Here is a 17822-nt window from a genome sequence, read left to right as displayed (position 1 = left end):
CTGTGGTCTCTTTTTCTGTCAAAGCTGTGACATGGTGTGGGGGGAAGCTTTTGATGCTACTCTCCAGTTTGTTTTCCTGGTACATATTCCAGGGTATGGTGGCTTCTGTGCCATTATAAAGTTATGTTTTAACTCTTCACTTCAAGATGAGTGGCTTAATTAAAATGGAAAATCTACTGAATTGTTGTCAAGGGCTGTCAATTTTAATAAGAATGGAAGAAGAGCTGGATTCTTGGGTACTTGGAATGGGATTGGTGGAACAAAAAATATAATGTTTTAACTGATAGCCCTTTCATTTCTGAGAAATGAAAGGGCTATCAGTTAAAACATTATATTTCTGAGAAATGAAAGGGCTATCTGTCTTTACTGGTTTGAGCAGCCTTTTTGTAATAATTCACATTTTAAGCCTGAGTGAAATGTCTTGATTGTTGCTAGTTGCCAAATGAAAAAAACTAAATTTATGTAGAACTAGCTGTACACTGACTTCAAAATCAACTTTTTGCTTCATAGAATAATAGGGTTGATAACATAAATGGCATGGAGGAAATAAGGTGAAAGATCAGCACAGTTTGTGTGTTGTAGCAGCACCCACTTGTGCATGCTCAGTCACTGAGCAGAGATCTCCACATTTGGCTCTTGAACTGCACCCTTCTGGGATTTTCTTGGGTTACAGCCTGCAATTGGAAAGTTAAAAAGAAGTATTAATGGTGATGTTTTGACAGAGAGTCAAATAGTGTAAAATAGGAAATGTACAGACCCTGACAACTTCTGAATTCTGACCTTTAAATTATTACTCTATCATTAGCAGTGTAAGTTGGGGTCAGGAGTTGAAATGTGGGTCTATGGGAATGGGAAACAGTTACCCAGTTGGTTCTCACTTTATTTCACTGTGATTATATTTTATTGTGTGTCGTTACAGTGCAGCATGAAGTGCTGGGCAGTCTGTAGTGGCTGGCTTTTTTTTTTTTTTTTTTTTTTTTTTTTTTTTTTTTTTTTTGTGTAAGAAAACCCCCCATGTTTCAACAGTGCTGACTAAAAATTGTCTGTTGACATTCTGGAAACCTCACTTATGCTCTGCACTTCTGGATCTAGCAGTTAAAACAACTTAAGTTCATTTAACTGTGCAGCCAGGTTGGATAGAGTCTGTACATGCTGAAACCACTTAGAAGTCCTCATGCCACTCAGAGTTAAAAATGCATTTGTTCAATTTAGTTTTATGTCCTGTTATTGCTTAACTGGCAGCTGGATCTTATATTTGGGCTGCTGTGATGCTTTCCTTGTCTATTCCATCAGATAAACCCAAGGTAATCATTACAGCTGATATAAAATGAGACAAACTTTGAAGATAATTAATCACTGGTGATCAAGACAGAGGGCTTTTCCCAGGGATTCAAGAACAGCTGAGGAGCTGGTGGCCTGGTGCCCAGTGCATTAACTGCTCTGATTGCTTGTAACATTCCTCAGAATTCCATTTGCCTGATTTGCCTATCACATGAAAACTTCATCCCACTTCTGCAGTGAAATCTATCACTCAAATTCAGTCTTATCTGCTGGTTCTGGTTTCTGCAAAAGACAGTTCTACAGTTCTTCCACTGGCAACAAATGCTGCTCTATGATTTTAATAAACACAGAGCAATTAGTGGAAAGAGGGATTCACAGCCCATCTTTTAAATTAAGAATGTCAAACAGGACAAGCAGAAGTGTTTCATAAACCACACCATTTAATGCTAACAGTTATGTCTAGATCTTTCTGGAACAGATTGCCAAATGAGGGCTAATTAAGGAATAATTATTTATTTGCCTACTTTAACTATCAAATTCAGGCAAAGTCCTATTATTCTATAGTTCCATCAAAGTAATTTAAGGAGGGAAATATACCTTTGCATTATAAAAATAAACTCCAGAAAAGCAGAATCTCTCTATGCCTTGTAGGTGTGAGCTGTTTTGAGCAGTGACATGGAGTACAGTACATGTTTCCTTGGTTGCTCTCCCCAGTTTTACTGATTCTATTTGGACATGAGAATAAAGATTCAATTTTCACTTGAAATGCAGAGAATGCTTTTTTCCCCCAAACATCTACTTTGTTTTCTGGCAGCTTCCATTTACTTAATCTGCAGAGCCTAATGACTTAGACAACAATTAGTGTTTCATATTCTCTAAACAAATATCATTCTTTTCTGATGAACGACCTTGAACTGGGTTAAAAATACCTCTGGTGTTTAGTAGATTACAAATGTTTGTTTTACACAAGTAAGCCTGAAATGATCATTAGATATTTCAGGTGCTGGAGGAATGCTCAGGAAGGCACAAGGCTTAATCCTCAAAATATATTTTGTTGCATGCATGAGACAGACTTAAAAGGTTTTGATTTTTTTGTTTTTTGTTCTTGTTGGTTTTAAATTTCCTAAAGATTATGATACTGTTAAATGAACTTCTGTCATGGCATAGATGAGCAGCAATAAGCTGCTCTGAGACAACAAGCACATTCCTGAGAATGGGTGTGGAGAGCAACTGCAATGGCAGTGAGCTCCTGGTGCCTGCAAGGGCTGTGTTAGTGACACCTTGGGCAGGATGGCTTCATTATTGATGTGGATGGGACTGCCTTTCTCAGTTTGTGGTCCTAAATATGCTATTTTTGCTTTCCCATGACAAGAACTACCCTTTTGTAAGAGGAAATCAGCTCTCACTTGAGGCAGAAAATTAAATTTTTGCTTACAAAGTGGTAACCATAAGCCTGGCCTGCATGGCTGTGTGTGTACCTGCTTTCTTCAGGCAAGCAGAAATCTCTCCAGGGAACTGGTTTCATTCCCTTTCTTTTCTCTCATGATAAATTTGTGAAGGAAGGAACAAATGAGAGAAAAATAGTGGTCCACATGTAATAGCGGGAGTGAATGTTAATGGGACACCTGGGAAATTCTTCTATATTAGAGAGCACAATGTTGCTCATTTGCTACAAGTTATGATTGAAAACCAAATCTTTCCTTTGCATTTTCTCCTCTGCCTCACCTAAAATAGCCCCACAGCAGGAAGCTGCCCGTAGGAAATTATTAACACTGCTTTGCTCTGAGGTGCCTTATGAGGTTTTAAGTCTTGGATTTTGTCTGTACAAGTGATGTGTGTGCTTAAACAGATGAATATTGGTGCCCAGCTGAAAGGCAGAGATTCTCATTGATCGACTTCAGTGAGCCCCCTGGCAGATAGACACTCATGTTTTAATTTGTTTTTGCTTCCAGGTCACCCTTCATCCACCTTCCCATTTGCAGCAGCTTTTCCTTCCTCCCCCCTGCATTTCCAGCACCTTCTCAGCTGTTTTGATTTATTGACCACTCAGATTTAATGCTTCATCCCTTGGAGAAGTCTCTGTGCTTGTGTCTGATCTAAGGTCACCTGTGCTACTTATGCCAGGGGACTTTAATCTCCATATGGATGTGACCTCTGACACTCAGCACAGAATTCTGTGTTACATGGCTCTCTCCAGCTGTGTCAGCAGCTTCCTCCACCTGCTCTGAAGGGTTATGATTTCATTAACTCTTTGGGTCTCATTATCAGGGTTTGAGGTCACTCACCTATTTTCAGATATAGTGGTACCCCCACTGTACCCCTGGTGTTTCTTTCTACTTAGGTGCTTGTTTTGAGAGTCGTTTGTTTTTCTACCCCATGTGTTAGTTCTCACCTGAAACAACTTAAAGTGGCTCAGGGCTGATTCCCCAGTTAAAATCTTGATTGTGATTTTGCACATATCACACTGCTGGTTTCCACCAGGTAAAAAACACAAATGTCTTGATGAGAAGAAATTCTGTAACTTTATAAATTGTGAGAAAAACTCTTTGGTTTGAAATCTGCACATTGTAGAAGCTCCATCCTCTATTCCTACATCTGTAAAATGGCTGTATCTTTGCTTGCTTTTCCCTTATAGATGTTAGCACTAGGAATCACAATCCTGCAGTGTATTTGAGGTTTGTAAGAGCAATGGTTAGCAAACAGGATTCTTTTCCCCCTTTTTTTTGTTTTTGTTTGATTTTTTTTGTGCATTACATCTTACTTTGCCTACTATCATGGGCAGATTATGGGGAGATATTTCTTGTCTATTTATTCCTAGAACAGCTGAACTGGGCTTTTGGGGCAGGTCTGGACTATCTCTGAGCACTCCCTTACTGCCCATAAGTGAAAAGGTTGAACTTTAAAAGTGGAACTGGACTGATTTGTATATTCAGAGACAATTTCTGAGAAAGTGTGTGTGTACACATATATCTGTACTGTATACCCTTGAAGGAAGAGAGCATCTAAGGAAGAACCTTGTGACAAGAATGTGAAATTATGAAAAAAAATCCAGTAGCTGATGGAATGGTAGTAGGGAAAAAGCTCTGCTGATTCTCTCAGCCTCTAACATGGTGTGTAAATTTTATTTTCCAAGTGACTTTTAGCTTCTTTTCTTTAGAAGAGTTGTCATCTTTAGAAACATCCTTTTCCCACTTTTACCCCACAAAAAACCCTGCCCTGTGAGCTGGATTGGTTCTTGTAAATATGTTTGGCAAAGAATACGAAAAATAGCAAGTGTTATTTCCTCTAATGTTTGTGTTTTTCTAACAATGTTTGCCTTCTGGTGTGTGCTTCCTGTGCCCATGTATTTGTAAGCAAAAGCCACCATGAGATGAAGGCAGATGATAAACTGGCACCAAGCTTCTTAAAGTGCTTTCCTCTTCCAGACAGCACAAGGGCTGACTTCTAAACTCATTTGTTTCTCTTAATGTTGTCTGCCATATTTAGTTCCATAGCTGTTCATCCTCCTATTGACATCCATCCTCTCACCCTTAAATAAATAATGCAGTTGATTTTGTGCAGACCAAGCTTGCTGCTTTTGAGGCTTTCTGACGAATGTGCTGAGCTGGGCTCATCCTACTCTAGATTTGCTGCTCTCCACACCATAGTAGCTCCCTTCATCAGAGGTGGCAGATTATGAAACAGAGATAAAAACTCCCTTTAAATTTGTCTTCTCCTTATGTTTTTTGGCCAAGAAATGAGAAGGAAGAGGCGTTTGTTCAGGATTTCTGGTAGAGGCATGCTGCCTGCATGTATATTGCATTGAGACAGCACTCCCTGGGAGTGATCAGAATTAGTCACAGAGATGAAATGCATGGGGACAGAATTGGTTAGCAACCTTCTGAAAGCCTCCTTCTTTCTTTGATATGTTCCCTGTGGTTTTGAAGTGCATCACTACCATGTTTGATATTTTATTAACAATAATTGTATTTCCCTCTTTTCTTTTGAGCATTTCAAAGAGTTTTAGAAGTATTAATTGGTATCTACCCTCTGACTTCTACGAAGAAAGTGAAAACAAGGTCTTGTCAAATACGTTTGTTGAAAAAAAAGTACTAAGAATAATACTGAGAATATTAAGAATACCACTGAGAATAAACAGTTCAGGAGTGATTATTGAGTCATTTCTACTCACAACACTGTGTTGGCTTGTAATGTCCAAGTCCAATAACTCCCTGGTTTGTATTTTCTTGTTCTTCTGAGTTGTCTGTGGTCTCAGTCTTGGGGGCTGCCTTGCAGCTCTACACAGCACACTCTTCTGGGAAAAAAATCCTACAGATGACAAGGAAATGGTCCCAAAAACTTCATGTGGCCACTTTTTGAGGTCATTTAGAAGCATTCTACACCTGGGGACCTGAGGGCTGCTGTCATCTCTAGGTATCTCATGATGGAAGGCAGGAAAATTCCCAGCAGGGAGAATCCTGGAGGTTGCTTCCATCAGGGAGCCCTGTCCCATTGTGTCTGTGCCCTGTACTGGGAGACAGAGAAAGTGAACCAGAACAGCACTGGTGTTTCTGGAGAAGAAAAGCTGTAAAGAAATTAGGATATGGATAGAAACACATGTGCCAAACTTCCTGATAAGAGGAAACACAGAGCTGTGTGGTTTCCCACACCCATCCCCTGTCCTGCTCTGTGCTTGGCTGGCCCATGTTCTCCCTTCAGGATGCAGAAGGTGCTCTGTGACAGAGACCTTCCTGTGATGCTGCTGCTGATAAAATGTTCCTCCCTCTGGAGAGTTTTCTTATTTAAAAGGAAAGATGGAACCGAATTTCAGCCCCAAATACCAACAGGCCTGAAGTCATAGATCTGAGCAGGTTTACAGGTGATGAGCTATGAATTTATGGGCTTTGCTCTCCACAGCTTTTCTCCCTCCCTCTCACTGCATTTCTCCCTGAAATGGCTTTCCTGATGTGTCCAGCATAGAATCCATTTACTGTGATCTTCACATTTTGAAAACTTTTCAGTCCCTGCTCTTCCAATGACTTGGCTTCCAGAGAATCAATCAATTATAAAATATTTTAAGGCATTTCTTGAGTGTTTCTGTTAGTACAATCTCAGCTGCATGTTAAGTGTACTTTAAACCTGAGGTGAAGGTTTATTTAGTGCTAGATTAATATTAAAACATGCAGGAGAGGATTCTTATATTCTTTCTTTTTGCTGCTGTTGGGCACCTGAATGCAGATACAACAGGTTTCAGTAGATCTAGGGAGGAATAGATTGAGTTAGGGTTGGTTAAGATTTTCTGTGAGTTTTCTCAAATGTGAAAGCCACTTTGCAAACAAGTGTTTATCCTCTAGATTTCTGAGCACTGGCAAAAGCAGGACTGAAAGGCACCACTTTAACCCTCAGCATTTGTTCAGCACCTGCTCACAGATGTGTCTGAATATTAAGGAGAAATTCATATGGTGCTCAACAGCATAAAAAGTGTCAGGATGTGTGTGAACAAGCAGGAGGAAATATCGATGAGAGCATGTAGGAGGGGAAAGACTATTACAAGGGCAATCCAATTAATGCAAATGATGCATGCAGATGTCTGTGGCTTTTTAGTGCTGTACTCCAAAAGAGCTGTGCATGAGGGGTGAGGGAAGGGAGTGCTGCCTTCCCTTGTGTGGCAGTGGTGATTTCAAACCTGGCATCCCACTCCTGCCAGGAGATGAAGAGTGGACACCTCCCCTCACCTGCTCGTGGAGCTGCCAAAGAGGAATGTGACAGTGAAACAGCTCCTAAACCCAGGGCTGCTTTCAGGAGGTATCTTAATCTCAGCTTCTGCAAACAGCAGTGTGTCTGTTGACTCCTGGCACTTCAGGGCACCACTGTCACTGCTTCAAAAGCCAAACAAGATAATTGAAAGACAGCCCCAGGTTTTTGGGGCTGTATGCTCAGGGCCAGTGTGTTTGATTTCCTTTGGTATTGGCTTAACAGGGCTGTTCACCTAAAGGAAGCAGGATTTGAGGTGGAAAATAGACATCCTTGCAGCTGCATATTGATCCTTGGAGCTGGATCTTGTCCATCCTGATGATGCACCTTCTGGAAAAAAAGCTTCTTCTCTTATCTCAGCATCTGATGTCTGGTGAATTGTGACTTTGCTTAAGGACAAGACCTGGTCACTTGGTTTTTCAGATGAGATACGTGGCAAACACAAATATGCGGCCTGAACAGCTCAAAATTTTTGCCTTTTATTGCTTTCTTTATAAAATCTCATTCTCAAGAGACCAACCAGGCTCTGACCTTGCTCCCCTGATGTGAATAGAAACTCTGCTGCTGATTCCAGTGAATGCAGGACCACCCTAGTGGGCACTGTAGGAAACCAATGGAAATTTTCTCCTGTTTACTCCAAAGAGTTTTGATTCAGGCTATAGCACTAAAAAACAGATAATGAAATAAATATTAAATTTATTTAATAAATAAATAACCTCATTAAATTAACAACCTCTCTTAAATAACAATCTCCTTTTACAAAACCTTTTCTGTCAGAACTTTTGCCACCTTTTCTCCAAGCATCGTCATGTCAGGTATTTTGGGGAGCAATACTTTGGGATGAAGTGAGAAATTTGCCTTCTCTTTTGTGTGTTTTCCATATTGACTTAGAGAGAAGCTGCTGTTCTCCTGACTAGTAGATGTTTTCATTTTTTCCATGTTTATTATTAGGTACCTGCATGAAAAGTCAGAGTCTGCCAATAAACTCATTACAGTGGCTCTGTAAGATACTTTTATGTTGTCTTCAGCATTTTGCCAACTTGCTGTAAAATACCTTACACATTTTTCTACTGTAGCACATTTTGCTTAAAAGTAGGGAAGCTTTGTCCTCAGGGAAAAAAAGGAAAAAAACCCCAAAAATCTCTGTATATATAATTTTTTTAAAAAGTTGAGTGCTCAAGTAGAACACCACATTTCCACTCCAAGATTGAATATGCATAGTTTCTTGTCCATTGAGGTTGTTATAAATACAAATTTGGCAACAAAATTCAGGCAGTGAAGTGTTTTCACAAGTATTTCAGCTGTGCTTGAAATACTTGTGAAACCAAAACAGACACAGCAAGGAACACTCCCAAGCCAACTTTTTTTAAAAGTTATATGTATGTATTTAATACTTTTTTTGTTTTTAGGAACCCCCCCCATAGAAGCCTAAATTGCATTGCTAACTCTTTTTAAAAGTTAAGATTTCACACTTAATCAAGTCATAACATTTTCTGCACAAAAAATCAGTGATCTTTATCCATCAGGAAAATTTCATTTGTAAAGGTGTGCCTGATGTTAGTTAGCAGCAGCTATTGTAGAAAATGAAAAAAACCCAAAATATCAAAAAAAACTCTCCAAAGAGGGCAAATATGGAGTGAAGAGGAAGAAGCAGGATAACTCTCAGGTTTGGCACCTGGAGGATTGTCTGTTTGTGGAGAGTTCTCTGCCTTCCCCCTGCATTTCTTTATTCTCTGTGCCTTTGATATCAGCCTCACCTACACCAATATCTGGGCTGTCTCTCTTATACCTTGTGCTGCTTTGATGTGACTATTTTTGTTATTCTCAGTGTTGTCTCTCTGTCTCACTCTCTTATGAAATAACTCACCCTGCTCTGTAGTGCTGTTAATTTACAAGGTGCTTTACAAACACAGATAAGAGCCATTCAAGGCTCTACTCTAAATAAGACAAATGCAAGATGAAGCACTTGAAGGCTGCTCAGGCAAGTGAGGACATGGAAATGACTTATGCAAGGAGCTGAGGAGCTTGTGAAGTGGAGTTTCTGAGAGGAGGTTTAGGCAGGATGGAGAGGAAGTTTGGCAGTGGAGGAAAATGACCAGCTGCAAGGAGCAGTGAGGTGAGATGTGGAGGCAGGAGCAAGGAAGAGAAGGGGAGGGGAAAAATCAAATTGGAGAAATCAGGGACAGTGACTCCTGAGAAATATTTATCAGAGGTTTGTTTGGAATAGTCTGTGAGGGAACTGAAGAAATCCATACAGTTTGGGTGTGGGTTTTTTTTTTTTTTTTTCCCTTTTGGACAAAACTTGACTATCTCTGACAGCTTTACAGCCTACCTTGTTCTCAGCCTCTCTGTGATGACAAGCATAGCAAGCAGTGCTTACATGTGGATGTGTTAAAAAGTTTCCCTACTGTTTAAGATGTCTCTCTTGTATTAAATATTAGCCTATCCACTGTGTCCATTTATGAAGGGAAAGAATTAAATATAAAATCTGATGGATGTCAGGAAGGCAAAGGAAGATGGGTGTGCTCTGTGTTTTTGCCTTCATCATTTAACTGATTGCTCAAGCCTGCTCTGGTTTTGTAAGGGTGAGGGAAGATAGATTGGCAAACTGACTTACAAAAATTAATTTCATAAGAATAGTATATAAACTCAGGGAATGAGCCAGATCCTGTTGGAACCCTGGCTGCTGAGAATTTTAGGCTTTCTGTGCTGACAGACTCTGACCCCCAAGAGAACACTGCATTTGACCTGAGGCTGTGGAGAAAGCTTCCAAAAAGCTTCACCTTCTAATTAGATTAAGTCCTCCTCATCATTCCTCCCTGCCACAAGTCATCCTGCTTCGGCAGTTTCTCACAGGCACTGATGTGTTTTTTCTCTCCATCCCTTGCCTCTGGCGTTGTTAGGCCAGCACCAGGTGAAGCAGGGGACGTGTGAGGTGGTGGCCGTGCACCGGTGCTGCAACAAGAACCGCATCGAGGAGCGCTCCCAGACCGTGAAGTGCTCCTGCTTCCCGGGCCAGGTGGCCGGCACCACGCGGGCTCAGCCCTCCTGCGTGGAAGGTGAGCCTTGCCTTGGCATTTCAGGGTTTGCCTCAGAACCTCGGGTTTCTCCCCTGAAGATTCCCTCCCAGGTGTGTCAGTCACCTCTCCTTTCCCCTCCCCAACCCCTCCTGAGCACTGTCAGTCAGTCCTGGCATTCCAGAAGGGTGTTGGGTGATTGGCAGATTCAAAGGATGCCCTCTGCCCCTGGGAGGGCATTGGGCCATCCAGGTGTCCTTTGTCCCTTGAGACCTCCTCTCCTGTACCTGGTTGGTGGGTCCCTACCCCTTTCCTGCCCTCTCCCCAGGGTTAAAAGGAGCAGCACCCACACGGTCAGGGAGTTCTGTTGGAGGAGTTGCTGGGTTCAGAGGCCTGTGGGCCAGAATAAAGCTCTGATCCAAACCCTCCATCAGAACCAACTCCTTTCCTTCACCATTGCCTTAAAGCTTCTCTGCCAGAGGTAAACCTGAGGAGCAGACCCTCTTAAGGGAGGAGGCTCCATCCCACAGTCACCAGAGCTCCTGCAGGCCTGGACTTGTCTCCAAGCACCCAGCTGCAGCACCCAGCCAGCCAAAGGTGTCTGGGGTGAAACGCCACACAGCCAGCCAGCCAAAGGTGTCTCTGGGGTGAAACACCACACAGCCAGCCAGCCAAAGGTGTCTGGGGTGAAACACCACACAGCCAGCCAGCCAAAGGCGTCTCTGGGGTGAAACACCACACAGCCAGCCAGCCAAAGGTGTCTCTGGGGTGAAACACCACACAGCCAGCCAGCCAAAGGTGTCTCTGGGGTGAAACACCACACAGCCAGCCAGCCAAAGGTGTCTGGGGTGAAACACCACACAGCCAGCCAGCCAAAGGTGTCTCTGGGTGAAACACCACACAGCCAGCCAGCCAAAGGTGTCTGGGGTGAAACACCACACAGCCAGCCAGCCAAAGGTGTCTCTGGGTGAAACACCACACAGCCAGCCAGCCAAAGGTGTCCCTGGGGTGAAACACCACACAGCCAGCCAGCCAAAGGTGTCTCTGGGGTGAAACACCACACAGCCAGCCAGCCAAAGGTGTCTCTGGGTGAAACACCACACAGCCAGCCAGCCAAAGGTGTCTCTGGGGTGAAACACCACACAGCCAGCCAGCCAAAGGTGTCTGGGGTGAAGCACCACACAGCCAGCCAGCCAAAGGTGTCTGGGGTGAAACACCACACAGCCAGCCAGCCAAAGGTGTCTCTGGGGTGAAACACCACACAGCCAGCCAGCCAAAGGTGTCTCTGGGGTGAAACACCACACAGCCAGCCAGCCAAAGGTGTCTCTGGGGTGAAACACCACACAGCCAGCCAGCCAAAAGTGTCTCTGGGTGAAACACCACACAGCCAGCCAGCCAAAGGTGTCTCTGGGTGAAACACCACACAGCCAGCCAGCCAAAGGTGTCTCTGGGGTGAAACACCACACAGCCAGCCAGCCAAAGGTGTCTGGGGTGAAGCACCACACAGCCAGCCAGCCAAAGGTGTCTGGGGTGAAGCACCACACAGCCAGCCAGCCAAAGGTGTCTCTGGGGTGAAACACCACACAGCCAGCCAGCCAAAAGTGTCTCTGGGGTGAAACACCACACAGCCAGCCAAAGGTGTCTCTGGGGTGAAACACCACACAGCCAGCCAGCCAAAGGTGTCTCTGGGGTGAAACACCACACAGCCAGCCAGCCAAAGGTGTCTGGGGTGAAGCACCACACAGCCAGCCAGCCAAAGGTGTCTCTGGGGTGAAACACCACACAGCCAGCCAGCCAAAGGTGTCTCTGGGGTGAAACACCACACAGCCAGCCAGCCAAAGGTGTCTCTGGGTGAAACACCACACAGCCAGCCAGCCAAAGGTGTCTGGGGTGAAGCACCACACAGCCAGCCAGCCAAAGGTGTCTCTGGGTGAAACACCACACAGCCAGCCAGCCAAAGGTGTCTCTGGGTGAAACACCACACAGCCAGCCAGCCAAAGGTGTCTCTGGGGTGAAGCACCACACAGCCAGCCAGCCAAAGGTGTCTGGGGTGAAGCACCACACAGCCAGCCAGCCAAAGGTGTCTGGGGTGAAGCACCACACAGCCAGCCAGCCAAAGGTGTCTGGGGTGAAACACCACACAGCCAGCCAGCCAAAGGTGTCTCTGGGGTGAAACACCACACAGCCAGCCAGCCAAAAGTGTCTCTGGGGTGAAACACCACACAGCCAGCCAAAGGTGTCTCTGGGGTGAAACACCGCAGTTGCCGCTATTTGGTTGAGCACCAAGAGCCAGACAAGCTCAGGCACGTCCTGTCCAGCTGTATTGGTATATATTCCAATAGTGAGAGCCTCTGCTCACTCCTGCCTCCCTAAGATTGTTTGAGTTTATTCTCCTTGATGTCTGACTTCCCACTGCCTCAAAAAGCGTAATCCTTCCTTTTGTTAATTTGAGAGACATCTCTGTGTGTTGATGATAATGAGCCTGTGCATAAATCTTGGTGTAATTAATCCTCTTAATATATGTGCTGGTCCATTTCATGTCTGTGCCAATAGAACTTCTTAATTTTTTCCCACAGAAGAATTCTCCTCTAAAACTAGTTTGAAAGCAGCATAAGCCAAGAAATTCAAGCTTATGATATTAACTCTTCCAGATGTCTTAAGAATTAGTAGCTTGGCTAAAAATTCACTGGATAATAAATGCAACCCTAAGAATGGGAATGCAGATGGTGCTGGGACATCTGACATGGAGAGCTTTTCTCTAGATCAGTATCTCACCATTTAATCTGCCTATTTTTTGTAGGGGTTGCTGCTCTGGTTAAGTTAGTAAATCTACTCCAAGACAGACTTTTTCTTAATATTAAAGTAACCAAAATCCCTCATTTCATTAATTCATAAGCAAGAACCCATTTTTATTCTTTTGCACATAAAATTGCAACCAATTCACTTAAACATAAACCAAAAAGCTTCAAAGTCCAATTCTAATCTAATATTCAGAAATATTTAGTGTCAGACATAGAACTCTATGTTCTATCCGAATGTAAACATGTTCTATGTAAATCTATGTTCTATATAAACATGTGACTCTCCTTTTAGATTTTTTTTTACCTATTACAAAGCTGTCAAAACAGATATTTTTAAAAAGCAGATTTTTAAAAAAAATTTTTAGAAGCCTAGTGTTTTTATGCTTTATAATTCAGCAATACAGTTAAGTTTAACAGTTCACTTTCTTAGGGAGTTTTCTTGTTACATCAGAAGTGTCTTCTGCATTTTTAGGTGACACATCAAGTGGCAGAAATAGTTTTGCATACAACAGATATAGAAGACTTCTATGTAATAGAAGGCAGGCCTCATTTTAAGCTCATTTAGAGACTGCAAAGGTGACACTGTCATTCTATGGCAGAAGCTTGATTCAGTCAACAGTTGCTGAAGGAATTTAACAGCTGTTTTTTTCTTCAAGTATAGTTGCAATTAAGTGCAACAAAATATTATGAATGTGAAATTTTGACTTTTCAAGTGGAAGGCTTCGATTCCCCCTCACTCCTTAGGGTAATGCCTTAGCAGGCTTTGCTTATTTTTGCCAGCATCTGGGACTAGAGTGAGTTGCTGCAGCACAGAAGCTGAAACTCCCTTTCCTCAGCCTCAGGATCTGATGGGTTTTCTCCCACTCTGTACATACCCTTCAGTAGACTCCTACACTGTGAAAGCAAGAAACTGTTTGAGTCCTCAATTTGCATACTACAGACTGATACAGAAATTTAGGGGCTTTTTCCAGCACATTTGTCCTGAGTGCAGGCTTGTTTAATTTTCCTGTAATTTGCCCTGAGTTTAAAGGGAAGGATACACCCAAAGCATAAAAAAAAACCCCTTAAATTTATATATTTTATAAAGTGATTGGTTTGTAGCTGTTTTTAATTTTCATGGAACTACAGACCTTATCCAGTGGTGGTGATAATTTGCAATAGGGCAGCAATCTCTCTGCCTTTGATCACTGCTGTGGTTGGTCCCTGGTGCTCCCACCTCAAATCACCCAGCCCTGCTTGCCCCAGCAGACCTGTGGCTTGCCACTCCTCATTCCCACTCCTCCAGGAAGGATCATGGTGCCTCCTTCCATCCCACACCCCCTTGTTTTGTGTTTTTCTCTGTGCTCCAAGCCCTGCTGGGTGCTGCCATCTCCTCTGTGTGTTTTTCACTCCACCTTTACTGCCCTTATCAGAAATGTTCTCTCACCTCCCAGGAAGCACAGCCAGGTGTCACTCATTTTTTGTCCACAATCAATCAGTATCAATGCAAATGATCTGAGACCCAGATGGCTAGTGAAAGTTCATACATTTATTTTATAGTGTTATAAGACTGAAAGATTAGTTTATGAAAGCCAAAGCTGTGTTCCAGAAGTGTATTTTTTCATAATGCTTTTCAGTAAAAGTGCAAAACAAAAGTAATTGAATGAACATTTCAGCAATATCCTGATGTCAGCTTGCCTGCTTGACACCCCAATTTAAAGGTTGCAGAAGAACAAATATGTCTTGAAATTAAAAGGGGAAAAAAGTGCTTTACAAGAAGTAGACTCCATTATTTTTGTTCATCTCTTCTGAATGTGTTATCTTTTAAGGCATGTGATTCAATAGTTTGTGCACATAGTAGCATAATGCAGACTAGCTGAATCAACATCTGAAGCCATATTTTATTTTGAAATCCAATATAGGTTATGTAGGATTGTGCACTGATAGATTTCATAACAATTTTCTGGGATTTGATGAGTGCCACGAACAATGCAAAACTGAGAAATGTGTGCAGGTGTTTGTGCTGTTGTTAACAGCAGGTTTATAAGGTCATGACTACATTTCTAAAAATACTAGGCATGCTTTTAATAGAATTTGGCTTAAGGGTAGAGAATTAATAAATTTGCCCAGTTAAGGTGTGCAGCTGTTGCCTTCCAAAACATACTGCAGAAGTGGCAGTGTGACTGCAAATGGATTTTTAGTCAATATTCTAGTGCTTGCCAGAGGTTTCCCCATTCTTACCTGCAGTATTTGCTGACACACCTCTGGGGTTTACATCTCTGTGCAATTCTATTTTCTCACTCAGTGAAGGAAGAAACTGGCATTTCTCTGTCCAGTCTGCCATATCCATGTATGGGTTAAACAAGAAGCCTCAGCTTCATTCCCCCTTACAGCAGGTACTTGACTGAAGCATGCAAATGAAGGAGACAAGTCATTTTTGTATTCTGTGGAGATGGAAAGGCACTTCCAGAGGTCAGTTCAAATGTTGGAGTCAGTCTCTGGTGGTGCCCACCTCTACCATTTACATATGGCATTTACCCTTCTGAGAGCTGGTGAAGTGTTTTAGTCACTTTTTTACCTCAAACACACTCCATGTAATTCACTGTCAAACCAGTAATTGTTGATTTTACCTTTTGAAATCAACTAATTGAACATGGCACTGACAACCTTCCTGCAATAAAGCAAGGGTGGCAAAAAAATATATTGTTTCTCTTTCCTGCTTCTTTTTTTCTAGCTTCCATTGTCCTGCAGAAGTGGTGGTGTCACATGAACCCGTGTTTGGATGGAGAGGACTGTAAAGTACTACCAGACTATTCAGGTTGGTCTTGCAGCAGTGGAAATAAAGTCAAAACCACAAAGGCAAGTACAGAGATCACCTGTGTTTAAAGGTGCCAGTCTGCTGATTGCTCTTTTTGCATTGTGTCTGTGAGTGTGAGCACCAGTCTTGGCCTTCTCAAAGTTTTGGAAAGCTGTGATTAATTAGTTGTTCTCAGAGAGGAAATATTAGGTCAGAACTGCCCCTTCACTCCTGCAGTCACACTGAAAATGGTCCTGATTCAGTCTGCAGTGAGCCAAAGAAATTGTTTCATTGTGCTCAGTGCTGGAGGGATAAACATGTTCCAGAACCAATTCTTCAATTTGCAGGCTGAGTACAGGGATCCAAGATCTTTACCACTGTCACATAAACTTAAATTCCTGTGCTGGACAGCCTTTTACCTTTTCAAAGTACCAGTCTGGCTTGGGAGTAGTTGAGAACCTGCACTGATGACATTGAGCATCACTGGAAATCAGGCTGGTTCAGAATATTTCTAATTACAGACCACCATGTAGCTGGTCTGATGGTTTTTTTTTTTTTATTTTAAACCAAACCTTTGCAATGTCATCTCATTTCTTAATTAATGGAGAGAAAATATCATGTCCTCTGTCTGCTTAGCAATTTAAAATGAATTCAGTGCATTGAAGTTCAACAAGTCACAGCAAACTGCATGTCTAAATACATCATAAACCAGGAGTCTTTAGCAGGCAATAGCAAGGAGAGACATATGCTCAGCTCTTCCCTTTACAGCCTCTTCTAGCTGGGAAAGAATGTTCTTCATTAGGTTACAGTCTGAATTAATAAGCAATACTGTCACCAAATGTTGTTTCGTGAAGGCTGCTCTGAGGAGTGAAATCTGCACTAATTTCTGGATGGATGAGAGGAAATTGGATGTTTTGGGCAGCTGTGGTGTGGCACTGGTGGTCTGTAGACATTGCACAGTTGCACAAAGGAGTGGCATCCCTGCTCATGGCAGAGGGCTGGAATTAGAAGACTTTCAAGGATCTTTTCAACCCAAACCTTTCTATGATATTTATCAAGTGTGATCCATAAAGATGTAGTCTATAGCATGCCTGGGTCCTGTGGTGGACAGGACACCTGGAATTTGGCCTGCAAACCCTGGAATCAATGTGGATAACTGGGACTCGGTTACTGCAAGATAAAAATTACCCTCAGCCTTTCAGTTTTTTCCCAGAGCTGATTTTTAACTACTCATTTGTAGATAAGGAGTAGCATTGTAGCATCACACTGCAGGGTGAGACTGGTGAACAGGAGTTCTAGATATTGTACAAGACAACTTCATCTCTGGACCCACCAGAAGAGAGCTGACAGTTTATACCAAAAGGACTTTATTGGAGAAGAGTGAGTCAGGTTAATTATCCTTTGAGTGAGGGTTAATTATCCTTGATGCCTTGGACAGATACTCGAGGGGTGGGGGGCAGAACAAAGACTTTTATGTTGGCACTGATGTCTGAATTGTCAGATCCAGGCAGCTGCCTCTTCCTTCCTCTGGACAGCTCTAAGGAAGCTAGAATGGAAAGACAAGTTCCCCTTGTCACGGGGAAAAGGGAAGTATGGCATAACAGGTATTTTTATTTTGAAAATGAACCAAAGATTTGTCTCAGATCAACAAACAAAATATTTCTTAGGTATGTTACTAAAATTTTACACAAAGAGGACTATTTGAACTGTCAGACCCCAGACTGTTCAGTCACCTGTGACCATCAGCAATTGGATGCTGAAATCACACACAGCAAAACCCTTTGGGACAATTACAGGAAGTGTATGCATCCATGAATTTTTTTCATTTAATAGTTGCCTTATGTCTAAAACACAATAGTTGAGATCCATTCCATATTAATTTTTTTTTGTGTGATGCACCAGAGATGATCTCATTACCATTTAAATTTGTAACCAATTTTTAAAGCTTTTTAAGACCCTGGGATCAGTGCTATGTGGGACAGTGGCTTCCACAGGTTAATTATACACTGAAAGAGGAAACGTCATTTAATCAACTTTAAGTCCTCAATCTTTTCATTCCATGAAAATAAGCAAAAATAGTGTAACTAAAATATTTGAAGCAGAGGAGGCTGCTGACACGACTCAGTATTTAGATGAGTAGTTAGTGTCTGAGTGGGACAGTTAAAATGTGCAAAGCTGAGGAATTTGCATCTTCCATCAGTTCCCTCAGGGAAG

The 17822-nt window shown here is 42.4% G+C and overlaps 1 protein-coding gene across 1 annotated transcript in view; it reads left to right on the top strand.

Moving 5' to 3' along the window:
* The window catches only part of TAFA4 (TAFA chemokine like family member 4), a 42088-nt gene extending 26391 nt beyond the window's left edge, over window positions 1-15697 (top strand). The window contains exons 3-4 of the mRNA XM_059856950.1: window positions 9918-10073; window positions 15546-15697. Coding sequence (XP_059712933.1) covers window positions 9918-10073; window positions 15546-15697 — 308 coding nt within the window. The remainder of the gene's footprint in view (window positions 1-9917; window positions 10074-15545) is intronic.
* Window positions 15698-17822: the final 2125 nt, after the last annotated feature.

This window comes from Haemorhous mexicanus, chromosome 11 (assembly GCF_027477595.1).
Source record: "Haemorhous mexicanus isolate bHaeMex1 chromosome 11, bHaeMex1.pri, whole genome shotgun sequence".
NCBI classification, from domain to species: Eukaryota; Metazoa; Chordata; class Aves; order Passeriformes; family Fringillidae; genus Haemorhous; species Haemorhous mexicanus.
Note: the sequence above shows the minus strand (reverse complement) of the source record. Positions and strands in the feature narration are given on the sequence as shown.